At 45.4% G+C, this 19772-nt stretch overlaps 1 protein-coding gene across 1 annotated transcript in view; it reads right to left on the minus strand.

Annotated features, from left to right (window-relative positions):
• Window positions 1-8602: 8602 nt before the first annotated feature.
• The window catches only part of GCC2 (GRIP and coiled-coil domain containing 2), a 33334-nt gene continuing 22164 nt past the window's right edge, over window positions 8603-19772 (minus strand). The window contains exons 14-23 of the mRNA NM_001192259.1: window positions 17834-17934; window positions 17669-17746; window positions 17075-17212; window positions 16174-16295; window positions 12885-13061; window positions 11770-11987; window positions 10050-10244; window positions 9361-9500; window positions 9006-9207; window positions 8603-8673 (exon numbers count right to left, since the gene is read on the minus strand). Coding sequence (NP_001179188.1) covers window positions 8603-8673; window positions 9006-9207; window positions 9361-9500; window positions 10050-10244; window positions 11770-11987; window positions 12885-13061; window positions 16174-16295; window positions 17075-17212; window positions 17669-17746; window positions 17834-17934 — 1442 coding nt within the window. The remainder of the gene's footprint in view (window positions 8674-9005; window positions 9208-9360; window positions 9501-10049; window positions 10245-11769; window positions 11988-12884; window positions 13062-16173; window positions 16296-17074; window positions 17213-17668; window positions 17747-17833; window positions 17935-19772) is intronic.

A 19772-nucleotide genomic window follows, 5' to 3' on the forward strand; every position in this document is an offset into this window, starting at 1 on the left:
TTCAGAATTTTCCACAGTTTATTGTGGATCACAATAGTGATGATCCACACAGTCCAAGGCTTTGGCATAGTCAATAAAGCAGAAATAGATGTTTTTTTCTGGAACTCTCTTGCTTTTTCCATGATCCAGTGGATGTTGGCAATTTGATCTCTGGTTCCTCTGCCTTTTCTAAAACCAGCTTGAACTAGTCATTAGGGAAATACAAATCAGAACCACCTTATTGTCCAGGAGGAAAGTGAAGTGAAAGCATTAGTTGCTCAGTGGTGTCCAACTCTGCAAACCCATGGACTGTAATCCACCAGGCTCCTCTGTCCATGGGTTTCTCCAGGTAAGACTACTGGAGTGGGTTGCCATTCCCTTCTCCAGGGAATCTTCCCCACCCAGGGATCAAACTGAGGTCTCCTGCATTGCAGGTGGATTCTTTACTGTCTGAGCCACCAGGGAAACCTGTCCAGGGTGATGCTGCTGTCAACATGTGTTGACCAAGATGTTGTTTTGGTGGAGAAATTGAGGCCGTCGTGCTCTTTTGGTGGGAGTGTAAGTTGCTGCAGCCACTGTGGTAAAGGGTATGAAAACTCAAGAAAACTAAAAATGGAACTACTATATGATCCAGCAGTCCCATTCCTGAGTATATATCCAAAAAAACTGAAAGCAGACATCTGAAGAGTTGGAGCTATCTGTACACCCATGTTCATTCCCAACATTGTTCACAATAGCCAAATGTGGAGACAGGTCCATGGATGGAGAAATGTATACACAAAATGGAGTCCATCCACAGAATGGAATATCATGCAGCCTTAAAAAGCAAGGAAATTCTGATGTATGCTACAACACAGAAGAACCTTGAGGCACTATGCTGAGTGAAGTCAGTCAGATGAAAAAGGACAAATACTGGGTCCCCAGAGGTGTCAAACTCAGAGACAGAAAGTAGATGGTGGGCGTCAGGGGCTGGGGGAGGGGACGTCAGGAGTTCTGATTGACAGATACACTTATAGTTTTGCAAGATGAAAAAGCCCTGGAGATTGTACAACAATGTGAATATACTTGATGCTACTGAACTTCACACTTGAAAATGTTTAAGGTCAATTTTATGTATATTTCACCACAGTTAAAAGAGACAGATGCTTCGTAGTAATAAAGAATGACTTCTACAACTTTAGCAACTGAACCACCACCTCCAAGATATATTTTAAGTTAGGAAATAAAACAATGGGGGAAGTTTGCTTAAATGGTATGCTGCCATTTGAGGGAAGAGAAAAGCTTATCAGGGCTTATGCTGGTCTCCTAGAATAATTTGGAGAACATTTCTTATTGCCTGAGTGAACCTATCAAATTGGGACAGTTATTACTTGAACATTTGATGGAACATGACTGCAAACCCATTTGGACTTTGTGTTTTCTTCTTGAGAACTCAGATTTTAAGCACCATTTCAATTTCTATTCCAGTTACAGGATTTTTCAAGCTTTTAAATTCTACACAATCATCATAGGCTAACAGTATATTGAGTAAATTTCAAGTTTAAGTTTTAAAGAAATTAGTTCTATCTCCAAAGTTTCAAAATCATTTCACATAATTGTTTATATTAGTCTATCTTTTAAAATTGTACTGAATCTGTTATATGTGTGCCTGCCCAGTACCTCAGTTGTGTCTGACTTTTTGCAACACCATGGACAGTAGCCTGCTAGGCTCCTCTGTCCGTGGGATTTCCCAGGCAAGAATACTGGAGCAGGTTGCCATTTCCTCCTCCGGGGTGTCTTCTGCATTGGCAGGCAGGTTCTCTACCAACTGTGCCACCTGGGAAGCCCCTATCTCTTATATGTCTCCTGTTTATTAATGAGATTATTTATATACATGTCATCTTTCTCCTCTTGGTCAATCCTGCCAGAACTTTTCTATTTTTTTAGCTGTCTCTAAGAAACAAGTTATTTTCATATGTCTTTAAAATCTGGTGTATATTTTATACTTACAATATATCCCAGTTTGGAATAACTACAGTTCAGTCTTTCAATATCCACATGTGAGTAGTGACTACTGTATTAGAGCAGTTCTAGAATAGAGGAGCTCCTTTTAAAATATTTCAAAGTTGTCATCTGTAAGGCAGTTTGAAAGCTGATCTGAATGATTCCTTTTCCAGGAAAGGAAGCAGAAATAGTACAGTCATGAAATTAAGTTAGTTCCATATTTTATGGGTCCCAGGAGAAACGTGCAAGGCCAGAGAGTGATCTCAGTCAGAAACGCAGACTGAATCACAGGAATTAAACACTGGACACCATCCAGTGCTGAATATGAGTTTTCAGCTTACAATAGGATCACTTTATATCACAAAATGTAGAGCTTTACTAATTACACTTGATGTAGAAAGTATATTGATACATTGTTCCACGGACTGCTACAGATTCAAACTTTGTGAAAAACTGTATTTCACTATTTGCAAAGAGTGTCTTCTTATAATCTTAAATTGCACTGAAATAAACTGTTAGATTGCTCAGAATGGGTCTTAATTCTAACCTCTACTTTGATCATAAGAGAAATAATAAAAAGCACGCTTCTGTGTACAAATAAGATATCGAAGGTAATCAACTGTGATTAACAAACAATGCTCTTAGCAGATGGCAACTCTTTCTAGAACCTGACATGGTACCGGTCAGTTTACTATTTTTCATATTTATAAATTTTAATTTTTAAAAAAATCCCTTTCTCTGAAAGCCTGTGGCGTCTTCTGTTTTCTTGTCTGCTCCACCAGACTTTTGTCCTCATCCTCCCCTCCTCGGTGCGGTGAGTCACAATTACACCTAAGCTCAAACAAAGCAACCAGAAAATACATTCCAAGATAATGGAGATTTTCTGAAGCCTGGTAGGTCAGGCTTCATGCACAGACCCATTCCCTCTGGGAAGTTAGAATAAAGACTGAAGTGGAAACAGAAGGGTTGTCCAGGGAGTGTGGCCTTCTGGTAACCAGTTGGGGTGAAAAAAAAAAGGAACAGGAAGCCATGGCCAGTTCTCAAGAGCCCCTCAAGGAAAGCACACCCTGTATCTAGCCAGTAGCAAACAGGTGAAGAAACAGCATAGCACTTAAAGTCGATACAAAAACCAAATGCATTTTCTTCTAAGTTACCAAGAAAGATACAAGAAACATGGCCAGCTGAAATTGCAATATTCTGGATAAAGTGAAAGTATTAGTCACTCAGTTGTGTCTGCCTCTTTGTGACTCCATGAACTGTAGCCCGCCAGGCTCCTCTGTCCATTGGATTTCCAGGCAGAGATACTGAAGTGTGTTGCTGTTCCCTTCTCCAGGGGATCTTTCCAACTCAGGGATCAAACCTGGGTCTCCTGCATTGCAGGCAGATTCTTAATCATCTGAGCCACCAGGGAAGCCTGAATTACACATGTGAAGTGGAAAATAAAATCTAACAACTTATTGTATGTGTCCTACATTTTTAATTGCTTTAAAAAATAAAAGATGGCTTTTGCTAATTAGGAAAGGAGTAACCATAATGACCCAAATGTCATTGATGTTGGCATCTTTAATTTTGCATTTAGAATTTAGTATATCCCTCAGAAAAAGATTTATAGCCATAATAACTTCACTGGTAACAGTGATGTTAATCTCCTTGGTAGTGACAGCAACCAGAATGCACTGAAACTAGTTTGTGATTACACATGTGATGTGTGTATGTGCTCAGTTGTATCTGACTCTCTGCGACTCTATGGGCTGTAGCCCACCAGGATCCTCTGCCCATGGGATTTCCCAGCAAAAATACTGGAGTGGGTTGCCATTTTCTACTGCAGGGGATGTTCCTGACCCAGGGATTGAACCCGCATCTCTTGTGTCTCTTGCACTGCCAGGCAGATCCTTTTACCACTGCACTACCTGGGAAGCTTTAATTAGACATGTGAAGTAGGAATTAAAACCATCTAACATTTATCGTATGTGTCCTACATACCAGACACTGCTGAGTCAGCCTCTTACTGTATCATTTCATTTAATCTTACCTGATTATTATTTGGAGATTAGGAACAAGTTAGTTGCAATGTAACAGGAATTACACAAACAGGCAAATCTACAGACAGATATCAGATCAGATCAGTCGCTCAGTTGTGTCTGACTCTTTGCAACCCCAGGAATCGCAGCACGCCAGGCCTCCCTGTCCATCACCAACTCCCGGATTTCACCCAGACTCACGTCCATCGAGTCAGTGATGCCATCCAGCCATCTCATCCTCTGTCGTCCCCTTCTCCTCCTGCCCCCAATCCCTCCCAGCATCAGAATCTTTTCCAATGAGTCAACTCTTCGCATGAGGTGGCCAAAGGACTGGAGTTTCAGCTTTAGCATCATTCCTTCCAAAGAAATCCCAGGGCTGACCTCCTTCAGAATGGACTGGCTGGATCTCCCTGCAGTCCAAGGGACTCTCAAGAGTCTTCTCCAACACCACAGTTCAAAAGTATCAATTCTTTGGCGCTCAGCCTTCTTCACAGTCCAACTCTCACATCCATACATGACCACAGGAAAAACCATAGCCTTGACTAGACGGACCTTTGTCGGCAAAGTAATGTCTCTGCTTTTGAATATGCTGTCTAGGTTGGTCATAACTTTCCTTCCAAGGAGTAAGCGTCTTTTGATTTCATGGCTGCAGTCACCATCTGCAGTGATTTTGGAGCCCCCCAAAATAAAGTTTGACACTGTTTCCACTGTTTCCCCATCTATTTCCCATGAAGTGATGGGACCGGATGCCATGATGTTCGTTTTCTGAATGTTCAGCTTTAAGCCCACTTTTTCACTCTCCGCTTTCACTTTCATCAAGAGGCTTTTTAGTTCCTCTTTACTTTCTGCCATAAGGGTGGTGTCATCTGCATAGCAGATCAGTGGCTGTCAAAGGTGGGAGGGTTAGTGGGGGAGAGGCTGCCCATAGGTAGGGAGTTTATTTCTGGAATGATTAAACTTCTAACATGGAGATGGTCTCACAACACCATGACTACACGAAAGCCATTCAGTTGTAGACTTTAAACAATGAATTGTGTGGCATGTAAACTGTAGTCAAAGCTCTGGTCAAAGCTCTGGTCTTTCCAGTAGTCAGGTATAGGTGTGAGTTGGACCATAAAAAAGGCAGAGCACTGAAGAATTGATGCTTTTGAGCTATGGTGCTGGAGAAGACTCCTGAGAGTCCCTTGGACTACAGGATCAATCCTAAAGGAAATCAACCTTGAATATTCATTAGAAAAACTGATGCTGAAGCTCCAATACTTTGGCCATCTGATGGGAAGAGCTGATTTGTTAGAAAAGACCCTGATGCTGGGAAAGACTGAAGGCAGGAGGAGAAGGGGACAATAGGATGAGATGGTTCAATGGGATCACTGACTTGATGGATGTGAGTTTGAGCAAGCTCCGGGAGAATAGTGAAGGGCAGGGGAGCATGGTATGCAGCAGTCCGTGGGGTTGCAGAGTCAGACACTGATTGGTTCGTCTAGGGTGGAACCCTGCATCTGGGTCCAGGTGACTATGGCCAGGTTTCCTTGCCTTCTTATAGGGGGGTGGCCTCTGTCCCCAGATAGGAAGCTGAGGGCAGACTCACGTGGTAGGGGCACCACGTGGGTGGGAGTGGGCCTGTCCTCCATGGGAGACCAGGCAGTCACCTGCACTGTTGAACTGAAATCACATTTCCACACCGTATTCAGTGTTCAACTCACAAGAGCCTATTATTTAAAACAGTAACAACTCAATGTCAGGACTTGGTTCTTTTTCCCATGTAATCACATTTTGCAGGCAGGTGAACCAATACATAAACACCCAAATGCTCTTTATCATCCATTGGTGAAATCAGCTGGAAGGCACTGCCAGTTCTATCAGGCTGTTCTCCTGAACAGTCAGCTGTTCTCTTCTGAAGCTACAGCTGACTGAGTGGCATGGGGTGCGTGTGCACTCAGTCACGTTTCACTCTTTTGTCACCCCACCAACTCCAGGGATTCCCTGGTAGCTCAGCTGGTAAAGAATCCATCTGCAACGCATGAGACCCCCGTTCAATTCCCGGATGGGGAAGATCTGCTGGAGATGGGATAGGCTACCCACTCCAGTATTCTTGGGCTTCCCTGATGGCTCAGCTGGCAAAGAATCTGCACATAATACAAGAGATCTTGGTTTGATACCTGGGTTGGGAAGATCCCCTGGAGAAGGGAATGGGTATCAACTCCAGTATTCTAGGCTTGAGAATTCCATGGTCTATACAGTCCATGGGGTCACAAAGAGTCAGATATGACTGAGTGACTTTCACTTGATTGTAGCCCGCCAGGCTCCTCTGTCCATAGGATTTTCCAGGCAAAAATACTGGAGTGTGTTGCCATTTCCTTCTCCAGAGGATCTTCCCGACCCAGGGATCAAACCTGCATCTCTTGCACTGGTAGGCAGGTTCTTTACCACTGAGCCATCGGGGAATCCCTGCCACAACTGATTTTGACATGAAACCTTCTAGACATGAAACAGAAGTCTTGCACCAAGTGCCACTGCCAAGTTCCTACTAACCACATGTGAGTATTTTCATGTGCTCTGTTCACTGAACACCAAAGCCATGTCTCCATGGGACCGCTCACTCTCGTCATTAGCTACCGTGGGGTACAGGACCCCTGCTCTGCTGCTGAGTGGTTCACTTCTGTTTAAAGGAACGTAAGCCTCCATGTACACTGTCTGGAATGTAAGCAGAGCTCGTAGTATGGGAGACCCTCACACCACAGAGGGCAGAACTTGAGAAGCACCCATGAAAGGGCCAAGTGGCCTCCAGCTTCAGCCAGAAGGCGGGTGTTGGACGCACAGGACCCCGAGGCAACCTGAGGCCCCTGAGCCCAGCACTGGGGGGGTCCAAGGTCCTGACTGGTCAAGATGGCAGAGAAGGATCCCAAAATGCATTTCATAAACCAACTCAAGACCCTTAGGAGGCCGAGGCTAATGTAACAGAAGAGTAGGTGTTAACAATGTGACATACAGTCTAACACATTTAATAGAAATATTAAAATAATCATTACATTTCCTCTCGTTGCGGAAACCAGGAAGGGGGATCCCTTCTGTAATTGAAGTAGTAATTTCTGATCATACAAGACATTTTTGTTATTATGTCCATAGGTAGAGCCCGTATTTCAAAACAGGTTGATAGCCTGGACTCAGAGAGAAAGTGAGATTTATTTAAATATTATAATAGTTACCTGGTATGCTTCTGGCATACTCATATTCACAGTTTATCAAGTAAAAAAACTAAATTCTTAGAAGTCAGCTCTGAAATAGAAGCATTTTCATTAATACATTCACTAGTTAGGTCTGTTCTTCTGAAATAAGAGGAAAGTCAGATATTGAGATTATTTGTTAAAGAACAAACTCAACATGTCAGCAGCAAATTTCAGTTAAAGTAAACTGGAAACCAATGTTCCCGTAACCGCAATACAAAGTCAGTTCACCAGCTGAGACCGAAGATGACAGGGTGGACTAGAAGCCGAAACAACTTCATAGAGGATACTGAGGTGATTTTTAACAAATAGATATTAAAAATAGAGTGTTCACATTGATGATTTAAGGACATGTTTTTGACACAGTCCACAGAATATTCAGAGGCATCAAGCCAAGTACCACCACCACCACCAGGAGCTATAGCCCGGGGCCCCTCGCAGCATGTGAGTGACCGGTGTGCTGGGACTCGTGAGCACCAGCTTGCCTCTGGACAGGACACCGAGTGACACAGCCAGGGCACTGGAAAGTTTCTCTGGACAAACTGAGCAAATTCCCCAGACAGACGCCGGTATAGAGGCTGCTGAAGCACAAAAGGAATATGGGCAGACTCCCCAGGAGCGCCCCATCTGGGAGCACAGTGACCAGGGCTTGTGACCACAGAACCAGTCTGAGATAACGTACTTTGGAGAAAACAGAGCAGCTCATTGTTTGGTCCAAAACTGTGTGTGTGTCCACACACTGCGTGTGTCAGATGAACTGAAGAGGCTCAGCCCATGGTGAAGGTGCAGCAGGTGGAGTGGGGCCCTCTCCATCGCCCCCAGACCCAGGAGTTTTAAAGGGAATAAGGAAACAGTCACACGTTAACTTAGACTTGGGGGTGGACTGCAGCACATTTACTTGATGTTCCTTCATAAACACGTCAGCTTTACCAGGAAAGCGTCTTCCTTCACATTCTAACTCACAAGTTTTCTGTAATAATTTGTCAATGATAACAATCGACCTTCCAGTCTGATCTTGTGATAAATGGTCTTACAACATTCTTTTAAAAGTCTAAATTCTGGCTGGTATGGTACCAAAATTTAGTTTAACTTCAGAATTCACAGGACAGCCCTGACTCAGGCAGCCTGAGAGTCCAGAGGAGGGCAGGGTGATGCTCCTGGGTCTGGAGGCAATGGAGAGGCACAGAGTCTCGGGGCCACGGCCATGTCCACACTCCAACTGCTGGACGTTCACCATGGGCCGAGCCTCTTCAATTCATCTGACACATGCACGGATACACACACGGAGATATGAATTACATACACATGGTTTCGGACCAAACAATGACAGTGACATATACAAGCCTTTTTTGCCAAACAGACTATTTGGTTCATAAACAGCGCTCTCCCATCAGTCTACCGGAGTCCAGACCAGCTGTGCAGGTAGGATGCCCAGCCCGAGGAGCGGGACCCGCTCTCCTCCTCACCTGTGGGGCGAAACAGAAGGTTACTCTCTACGCTGCACACCTGCCTGCCTTAGGCCTACAGCACCCAGTGTCTTCCTTTGAGGGTCAGATCAAGGACGTCTGACACATGACACACAGCACAGCACAGAAGGAAACCAAATTCACAGGGAGAACCCAAACTAGGGTCACAAATCCAGTTTCAAGGAACTGGAGATCACACTGGACACTGCGTGCTCCCTTCTACGTGGAAGGGATGCACACATGGTGCCATCCCCAGGAAGCAGAGCCAGTGTTTCCTACCAAGCACAGGACATACTGGCCCACAGCACAACCCTGTCTGGTGCCCTGCCCACCTTGGGCGGCGGCTGCCAGCCGGGTCTTCTCCTCAGGGCTGAGCTGCAGCATGGTGTCCACCACAGGCAACAGCCGCGCCCGCTCGCTGCCCGGCTTCAGCAGGATGAACTGCAGCAGCACGTTCTTCAGGTACTCCAGGTTGGCTGCCGACTTCTCCCGCTCCTGGTTCCGCTCCAGCCGCCTGACTTCACTCTTCAGAAGCTGGTGTCAGAGAAGCGAGGGGAAAGGGGTTAACATGAAAGATGAACACCGTGTCTCCTTCTTTTCCCCCGAAATGCCCTTAAAATGACAACAAAGGTGCGGCGAGGACACACAAGCTAGTGTGGAGGGCTTCCTGGAGGCAGTGTCCCCCACCTTAATCTGTTCCATGAGGATGGCGTTGGTGGCTTCCGTTTCCCGAAGCAGGCCATTTAAGTGGTCGGCACTCTTGGTGGTGGAATTGAGCTTCTGAACCAACTCTTCTTTGGTGAATTCATTGTGCCATGCAGGTGGCTCTGCAAGTAATCGTCCAACGTTAATTCCCAAAATGAGGGGTCACAAGTGAAAATTTTAATACATCAGCAAGAAGATACCCTGGAATAGCCACTTGGCTCTGCAGGTCCACCCCCACGCCCTAGTTACAAGGCTGCACGTGACACAGGAAGACAGACTCTGCCGTGAAGCAGGCTGCTGGCCTGGAAGCTGTGAGGCCACCAAGTCAGCACCAGCTCACCCTCCTTCATCTGTTCATATCCTGAGAGCTGGTGTTACTTTGCTCATAAGGGAGGAAATACCAGCAGTTACTGGGAGACCGTAATTTCAGTGGTCTTCCATGAGGATTTCATAAAAGGTGAGGGGGGCATTATTACTCAAATAATACATGAGGGAACAGGCTCAAAGTCAACAAGCAAAAAACAGAAAGCCAAATCTGACCGTAGCCGAATTTTCCATTTGTAAAACAGGAGAATACTGAAAATACTTTTCCGACAGTAGCTCAAAAGAGCACGTATAAATCAGAGTGACATTAATTAGACAGGATGACACAATCACACAGAAGAGCTCACCGAGCCTGGCTTCAGGAGAACTGAGCAGCTGCTCCAGGGACTGTGCAGGGGTGCTGGCGGGAGAGCCGTGCTCCAAGTCCGTGGTCTCCATCCCCTCCCCCTCCTCCCGGGCCGTGACCTGCACATCTAGGAATGGGAGGTCTGCGCTTCTCCTCTCTCGAAGGCTCCTCAAAGGTTGCTGGGAAGAAGCTGGGCCTGTTACAGGATTTTTAAACAGTAAGTGGGAGATGCTCAGACTCATGGACTCAGCACCAGCAGACACTCAAGCAAAGATAACATGACTCAGGATGACCAGTGGCATGTCAGGGAACCTGAATAACTGAAAGACAAGGAAAAATGCAGAAAGAGGCAACTTTAAGACCACCCTAACCAGCCAATTACTGAACTCTAACCATGAAGTCCACTCACCAGAGGCAGCACTTGCTCACTGAGTTAGGGTAAACTATCGGACAGCACAATGTAGAGGCCTCGCTGCTACAGAAACCCTCCAACCAGACTCTGCCTGTCAGAGGATGGGTGTTTCCAGTACTGCTAACCCTGGAACACCATACCCTTGCTGAGGGCAGCTCTGAGCTCGCTGACCATGGGCCTCACACTCCACCCTGAGGGTTCAGGCCATCACCCACTCTGTCGTCAGGATGCAGGCAAGAAGAGTCCTGAATCCAGGGTGGGTTGACCCATCCCACTGGGCTGGGTCCTGCCTCGCTGGACCTGCCTGGTCCAGCCTGCCCAGGCTGGGCTCTGCGCTCGCTGGCCACCAGCCCAGCATACAACCAGGAGAGTCATAAAACACTTCGAAGGAGTTCCTTTATGAATTCCAAAAAAGCTCAAGGTTGGAACAATTACACGGCCTGGTCCAAGGAGTCAGAGCCTGTTTCAGCCAGGCCTGTCAACCTCACCTCTCGCTTAGGCCGCTTCAGTTCCCTCTGCGGAAGTGCCTGCCCGGGTCTCTGACCGTTTGCTCACTGCTTGCTCCACTGCTGACTCCTGACTCCAGTGTTCCCTGGTTAGTCACTTCTGATAGTTCTTGGTTTACATTACATTGTCTGGAAGCTGGTTTTGGTCCTGAGGAGTGACCTGTCGCTGCCAGCACCCTGGCGATGAGGGATCAGTACTGAATACGAAGCTGATACTCTGCACTGAGATGTGGCCTCGTTCTGGCTGATGGGCTCTCATCACTTCCAGGAAGCAGAACAAAGTCGTGTGTGTGGTTGAACAAAAGCTCCACTAATTAGAAACTTGGAAGGGAAGATGCTGTGTTTGACCAAACAATCCTACAATTTCAGCACTCTCTAGAATTTCTGAGTAAAAAAAAATGCATTTGAGAAAACGCTAAAGAACACTAAATGGATGCAGTGGACACTGTATTTGTACACTTGAGAGTACACATGTGGGCTTGAGACCGCATGTTTGAGTCAAAGAGAAAAACCCAACTATGTGAAGTCAGTACCCTGCGGGGGGTCATGGGCTGCTGCAAGAGCAGCAGGGGGTTCAGCGTCCAAGGCTCCACTCAGCGAGCAGACACCATGTCGCTGACCACAACACCTGCTGTCTCATCACCGTGTGTGTGGGGGGGGGCGGGGGGGGGGGGGTGGCTAGACAGCAGGCCCCATCGCATGTACGTACTCCATATGTGTCCCCATCGCACATACACACTCCACGGGTGCATTCCCACTGCATGTACGCACTCTGTGCACGTGTCCTCATCGCAAATACGTACTCCGCGTGGCTGGCTCGCTGCGGGGCTCCAGAAGCTGGGCCTCTAGCCGGCACAGCTGCTGCTGCAGCGTCTCCACCGTCCTCCGGTGCTCCTCTTGTAGCTGGCGCACTTGTTCCCGGAAGCCAGCGCGTAGGGCCTCGTGCTGAGCCGTGAGCTGATCAACAATCTGCGCGTGCTCAGCCTTCAAGGCGGAGTTCTCCGACTGCACGGAGCACAGCCTGGGGAGAGACCGTGCCACGTAAGTGTCCACCCCAGACTGGCTCGGGCAAGACGGGGACCAGATGTGCCCTGGGGGACTCAGGCAGGAGGCAGATGGGGAGCTGGATGAACCAACTGGAGGCTGTCTACCCTGACATTTCAAGCGAAGGGTTAATGGCAGGAGCAGAGGGAAATGAAGCTCTGCTGGAGTGAAGGAGAAGGTGACACGCCTGCTATTCTCCAGATGAGGAGACACCCCTCCACTGCACATGTGCAGACACTTCTCGGGATCTGGAAGTGGGGGGCGGGGGTGAGGGGTGTGGGGGGGTGCGATCCTGTAATAAGTGCTGTCCACCTTCGAGACCCTTGCACTGGACTCCACCTCGGCTAAAGGATGCGTGAGCATATCAGGAGGGCCCTGGGTCAGGTCAGGGTGGGAAATGAAGCAAGATGAGCAGCCGGAGGAAGAGAGACTGGAAGATGGCGTCTACATGAGCAATTCCACCCCTGGGCACTCCCTGTCAGCAAGGACGCCCATGCCCTGGGCAGGGAGCACAGCTCTGCCTGTGTGCTCCCTACACGCTGTGCTTCTAGTAAACTCTGCCTGTCCTACAGAGAGCGCTTGCTGTAAATTCTTGTTTCCAAAGAAAGTAAGGGCTCCATCAGCAGCTGCCAGAATGTCCTCCAAAGAGAAGAAGTGCCGGCCTCCAATGCAAGGCCATGAGGGCACAATGGACAGAATGGTGGGCGAGCAGGTAAAGCCAAGTACAGACACAGCAGGAAGGGGCACTTAGGCAGAAGCAGCCACCAACGTGTGGACAACCTACTCCTAACTTCAGCCCGCACCCTCTCAAGGGTGCCCAGCCGGAGCGCCAACAAGCCCACTCGCTGCCCGTGTGCCAGCGCCACTGGCTTACTTCTCGCGGAGCTCAGCCTCCTTGCCCACGGCCTCCTGCAGCACCCTGTTGTGCCTCTCCAGCAGGGCACAGTGTTCACACTGCAGGGCCTGCAGCTCAGAGGTGCTGATCTGTAAGCTGTTCTGGGTGTCTTGTAACTTGAGCTTCAGTTGATCAATCAGCATTTCTAGATGTTCTCTGAAACACAAATAGTTCAAAAAATGTTTTTGAAAGATGTGAACCTGATTTTGTGGTTTCAAACAAATTTTACTTTAATCATTTAATCTTTCAATACCATACTCTTGCCATTATTATGGATGATTCTAAAGGAAAAAAAACAATCTGAGGAATCTGGAGAACAGGGTTAAGTGTGAAACAAAACACTACAGTCAGACTTTAGATGTCAGACACTACACATTTACACAAGTCTGAATTTACAGATTTCACATTCAAATGGAGCAGACCATGCAGTGTGTCAAAACAGTCTGTTTTATGTTATAGGACTATGACATTAGTTGGGGGAAAAACAGAAATCATACAGTTCTAAGCTAACCATTCTGAGAACAGCTTGTTACACCAAATTAAAGAAAAGTCTTTGGAGAAAAAGTTAAAAACTGTATTTCTGTCACAACTGGTGTAATACACTATTTCTTTTTTAAAAAGATATTTAATATATAAGAAAGTAGAAGAAACTTAAAACATTTATATTAAAGTAATCTTAACTCAAAACTTTTAATCAAAGCTGACTCTTGGAAATGTGGTATTTTTATATTAAATGTGTCAGTATTCAACTTCAGCTTTTAAGACGAGCAATTCATAGAAAAAAACACCTCATCAGTTTTTAGCCTAGAGTTATCTATTTACTAAATACTTAAAAAGCAATACAACCATAAGATTACAAAATCAATACACAGATATCTGGTGTATTTCCATACAGTAACAATGAAAGATCAGAAAGAGAAATTCAAGCAACAATTCCATTTACCATTGCATCAAAAAAAAATAAAATACCTAGGAATAAACCTACCTCAGAGACCGAAAACCTGTACTCTAGTGACTATTAAGATGCTGATGAAAAAAATCGAAGAAGAAATAAACGATGAATAGATACACCATGTTCATGGACTGGAAGAATCAATATTGTGAAAATGACTATACTACCCAAGACAATCTACAGATTCAATGAAATCCCTATCAAATTACCAATGGCTTTTTTCGTAAAACTAGAACAAAAAATCTCAAACGATAGAAATGATCCTGAATAGCCAAAGCAATCCTGAGAAAAAAAAATGGAACTGGAGAAATCAGGCCCCCTGACTTCAGCCTATACTATAAACCACAAGTCATCAAAACAGTATGGTACTGGCACATAGAAATATAGACCAATGAGAACAGGATAGAAAACCCAGAAATAAGTCCATGCACCTATGGTCAATTCATCTATGACAAAGGAGGCAAGACTACACAACGTTGGAAAGACAGTCTCTTCAACAAATGCTGATGGGAAAACTGGACAGTCACATGTTAAAAAATAAAAATTAGATCACTCTTTAACTTCATACACAAAAATAAGCTCAAAATGGATTAAAGACCTAAAACTGAGACTGGACACTAAAAAACTCCTAGAGGAAACATAGTCAAAACACTCTTTGAGATAAATCACAGCAACATCTTTTTCAATCCACATCCCAGAATAATGGAAATAAAAACAAAAATAAACAAACAGGACCTACTCAAAAGCTTTTGCAAAGCAAAGGAAACAATAAACAAAGTGAAAAGACAATCCAGATTGGGAGAAAATATTTGCAAATGATGTAACTGATACGGGATTAGTCTCCAAAATTTACAAAAAGCTCATGATGCTTAACAGCATCAAAACAAACAACCTATTTAAAAAATGGGCAGAAAACCTAAAGAAACATTTCTCCAAAGACGACATACAGATGGCCGAGAGGCACATGAAAAGATGTTCATCATCACTAATTATTAGAGAAATGCAAAATCAAAACTACAATGAGACAGCACCTCACACCAGCTAAAAAGGCTATCATCAAAAAACCCACAAACAACAAATGCTGGAGACGGGGTGGACAGAAGGGAACCCTCCTGGACTACTGGTGGGACTGCAAATTGGTACAGCCACTATGGAGAAGAGTACGTGTTAGTCGCTCAGTCATGTCTGACTCTTCTCGACCCCATGGACTGTGGCCCACCAGGCTCCTTTGTCCATGGGATTCTCCAGGCAAGAATACTGGAATGGACTGCCATTCCCTTCTCCAGAGGATCTTCCTGACCCAGGGATCCGACCCGGGTCTCCTGCATTGCAGGCAGATTCTTTACCTTAAAAACTAAAAAACTAAAAATAGAGCTACCATATGACCCTGCAATCCCACTCTTGGACATATATCCAGAGAAAAACATTATTCAAAAGGATACACTCACCCCAATCTTCACTGCAGTACTGTTTACAATAGCCACAAGGAAGCAATCTAAATGTCCATCAACAGAGGAATGGATCAAGAACTTGTGGTACATATATACAATGGAACATCACTCAGCCATTAAAAACAATGAAATAACACCATTTGCAGCAAATGGATGGACCTAGTGAGGGATACTGAGTGAAATAAATCAGATAAAGAAGGAAAAATACTGTATGACATCCCTTATATGTGGAATCTAAAAGGAAATAATACAAATGAACTCACTCAGGAAACAAAGAGACTCAGAAAACAAACTTATGGCTGCCAGGGAGTTTGGGATGGACATGGACACATTATTATATTTAAAACGGATAACCAACAAGGCCCTACTGTACAGCACAGGGAACTCTGCTTAAGGTTATGTGGCAGCCTGATTGGGAGGCGGGGTTTGGGGAAGAATGGATACATTTCTATATATGGCTGAGTCCCTTTGCTGTTCACCTGAAACTATCACAACACTGCTGATCAGCTATACCCCAATATAAAATAAAAAGTTCAAGAAAAAGTAACGCATAAATATACAAACTCTGCAGGATATTTACTCCTACTGAGAATATAAGAGCCAGATGTAAAATTGTTCTGAACACCAGCCCTCTCCCAATAAAAGCAAAGCACAGATGCTATAGAATGCCACAGCAAGCTCTCATTCCTAGTATATTTTTGAATAATTCACAAGAGCGATCTGTATGCTAATTTTTAAGAAGTATTAAACAACATATTATTGAAACACTGGTGGTAACTAGTGGTTACGTGTAGCCCTCACTGTCCAAAGGCACGGGAGCAGGAGTTCCCAACCCCGTGGGTGCTCCCCATCCTGAAGACCTCACCTTTCTTGTTTGGCCCCCTCAGCCTCAGTCTGAGACACAGACTTATTTTTCTGCTGTTTTAAAACGTTGTGGACCCGGACTTTGTAGCTCTCAAATTCAGAGGTGACCGCAGCTTGTTCTGCCTGTAATGGTTCAGAAAGAGAGAAGTCTGACCACTGCATTTTCTAGGTCACGTGGTCCTCCTGCTTTCTCTCAGATTGTGAATGAAGATGAAAACCTTTCTCTGAAGATGAGTAATGCCTCTGACACTCCTTAGTCCCTCAACGAACTTTCCCTAAATAGTGTACTTCTGTTGACCTTACACTTTTTTAAGGTCTTTGAATGACGTATCTTGTCTGACAGGAGGTATATTTCTACCTGTTTTCATCCTGGTAGATTACTGCCCATATTTTTATAATAGCACTATTTAGAACGATTTTCACTTACAATATTTCCTGTTTTATAAATACATGAAAAATTAATTCAAACAGGTGAGGCTACTTGCACTTTGGTTTTCAAGAGAGTGGGAAAAGTGTAATTCTGGGTCCCGGGTTTCCTAAAGTGCCCTGTGACCTCTCAGCCCTACTGCCCAGGATGCTTAGAAAGAGCCATGCCTGTAACAAGTCAATTGCAGGGGTCTGTTCTGTACATTGAAGAAAGTGGTGCTTCTATTAGAATACGATTTCATAGTCATTTAGCCCTTGGAGAGAACTCTTAACCTTTCTAACGAAAAAACTTTTTAAAAATTTATTTACACACAGAAACTGCAAAACAAGGTTAAAGTGGAAACAATGTATACCTCTGTCTTTGCTTTTAGCAGAAACAAGTTGTGCTAGTATAGGTCTGGGTTGGCTGGGCTGGGGTCAGGTGGATGGGTCGAACTGCTGGGAGCCTATCCCCACCCCACAACCCGAGGACGCACCCTGGCCTCGCGGCACTCCTCCTGCAGGGCTGATACCCGCTGCTGGTAGGCACCCAGCGTGCGCTGGTGCTGGTCCGCCGATGCCTTCAGGTGCTCATGAGCTTTGTGCTTCTCTGCCGTCACTTCCGCCAGCTGAATCTGGGGGCAGAGGCTTTCAGTGAGGAGCGAGGGAACCAGATCTTTGCTGGTTAAACAGACTTCCCTTAAATGTCAAGTTGGGGTTTGAGAGGGGACTATGTGTAAGAGACCTAAGAGTAGGAATTTTAACTTATGCTTATTCAAAGAATGGAGCCAACACGAGTAGAATATTTTCTCAATAAATTAATTTGGTTTTCCTTAAATCAATAACACATGTTACAGTTCAATGTTTAATTAAATAACTCAAGCTGTTATACATAAACATAACGGATACAGAAATAAATTATTGCTTTTACTTTCTCAAAATGCTGGCTGATGAAGGATATTTAGGGGGAAGAAATGTGTGTGAGCCAACGTGTATTTTGTGTGTATGTGTGTGTGTATAAAACCCCCCATGTGGCAGCTTACTTCTACATGGAAATTTCTAAAAGCCTTTAACAGTAAAAACAATCTTACTTTATAGACTTCTACTTGCTGCTGGCTGGCCTCCAGTTCACCCTTTAAAGATGCCTGAAGCATTAAGTGATCAGTCTCCTGTAGAACAAGAAACCTGGTTAAATTAAATAACGATGCTATTCATAAATACTTGGACTCAAAGATAGAACTCAGGAATGCGCATACCGCTTGCCTCAAATCTGCCAGTTCTTTCTTGGTTTTCACAAGCAGCTGTTTGATCTTGGTATTCTTTTCCTCATACTGCTGTAGCACAGCCTGCAGCGAAGCTAGTGGGAAAGATCATTTCAGGAGAAAGGTTTACGAGTGGATATAAGTAACCGAATAAGAATCTTTTCTTTGTATTAGCCTATCTCTGAAAGGAACCTGTCTTGGCTTTTTACTACGAATTACTTTAAACACATACGACACTAGTGACAATAATATAGTAAATCCCACTGTACCCATGACCACCTTTAACGACCACCAACACAGGCCGATCTCATCCCACCAAGCAAGGTGTCAAACCTGCATGCACCGTGGCTGCTGCCTGCTTCTGGGAACAGGCTGTTTGCACTCTGCTTATGGCTGCTTTAGTGCAGGAGGAACAGGACAGAGACCTCAGGGTCCGTGACGCAGAGAACACATGTGTCCTTGCCCTTTACTGCAACTCAGATTCACCCGCTGACCCAACTCCTGTGACACACAGGTACCCCCCACCCCTGAAACCCACTTGTCTGTAAGTATTTTAGCACACATCTCTGAAATAAAGGCAGATACTTATTGCGTATCTAAAAGCTAAAGACTTCACAATAAGAAATACCTCAAAAGATGTGCTGTGTTTCCAATCACCTGGTCTGATTTTGTGACACTAATTGTTTTGTAGGACAAAGTTCAATAAAGGAAGACTGAAATGTGATCCAAACAAAACACTTTTATGTAACAGAGGTAAAGAGGAAGCCAGTATCAAACAGGAGTAAGTGGATGCACTTTTCAGATCACAGGACCAACCACAGAAGCAGGCCAACCTGGCTGCAGCCGTCGTGAAGCAAATACAGAGCATCTGACAGAGACCACAACTTGGTCCTTGACAGAACAAGTAACACATGGGGCAGTGTGACCGCAGCTAGAAGGCCTCAAGAGCAACGACTACCGCCATGAAGCTAAATCCACACACACAGACTACATCACTCAGTAAACAAGAGCAGGTGTTCTGTAAGAATACACCTTGACTTGCCTTTATGATATGTCACCACCAGTAACTTCCTGGCAACTATTTACCCAGTCCTGCAAAGACTATACAAGGCACACATTACATATAAAGCCTTTAAGTGCTCCAGGAATCGTGACAGAGTTCCTGACCTTTAAGAACACAGACTAAAATTAAGGATAATCTCTGGATAATGTGATGATGTAAAGCAAAATAGAAATGTTCACCAGAAATAAAAAGGCGGTGGGGACCCACACGGACTAACGGTCATAGCCAGGTTACATTTGCATGGGACAAGGAAGGCTTGTGGGAACAGCAGATACTGGAGGCGGAGGACTCCAAAAGGTGCTCATAGGGTGGGAAGGTGAGGGCACAGCGAATGAATGACAAGACTGTGGAAAAGCAGGCGCCATGTTTCCGAAGAGGAAGGGCCGCTGCACCCCAGAGGTGAGGAGGGTGAGTGAGGAGCCAGATGGGCCCTGCAGAGGGACAGGGCTGGGGCTACAACACATGGCAGAGTGAGCTGGCTAACAGTTTTGCGCGGATACTTTCTCACATGTCCCCACTCTCCTCCCCGTCCAGCCACAGCCCTGAGCTCAAGCCTCAGGGTCCCTGCCACCCGGGGTGCCTGCATTTCCCAGACCCCACAATGGGCTGAATCATCACAAAGGCCCAAGTCCACCCTGTGCTCAGGTCCCTCCTGAAATGGATCAAGGAGATCTTCCATGCATACTTCTTCCTCACAAGTCAAGCCTTTTCCTCCAACTTGTAAAGACTTAAAGACTTCCACACTACATTACTCCTTTCCACTTCTGCTCCTAATTATGGCTGCAGAAAGGACTGCCCTGTCCCAATTTCCTCTTTCTCTCCAAATCCTAAGAGTCCACACAAGCCCCAACCCCCAACCATTCACCCACA

This window comes from Bos taurus, chromosome 11 (assembly GCF_002263795.3).
Source record: "Bos taurus isolate L1 Dominette 01449 registration number 42190680 breed Hereford chromosome 11, ARS-UCD2.0, whole genome shotgun sequence".
In the NCBI taxonomy this organism is placed as follows: Eukaryota; Metazoa; Chordata; class Mammalia; order Artiodactyla; family Bovidae; genus Bos; species Bos taurus.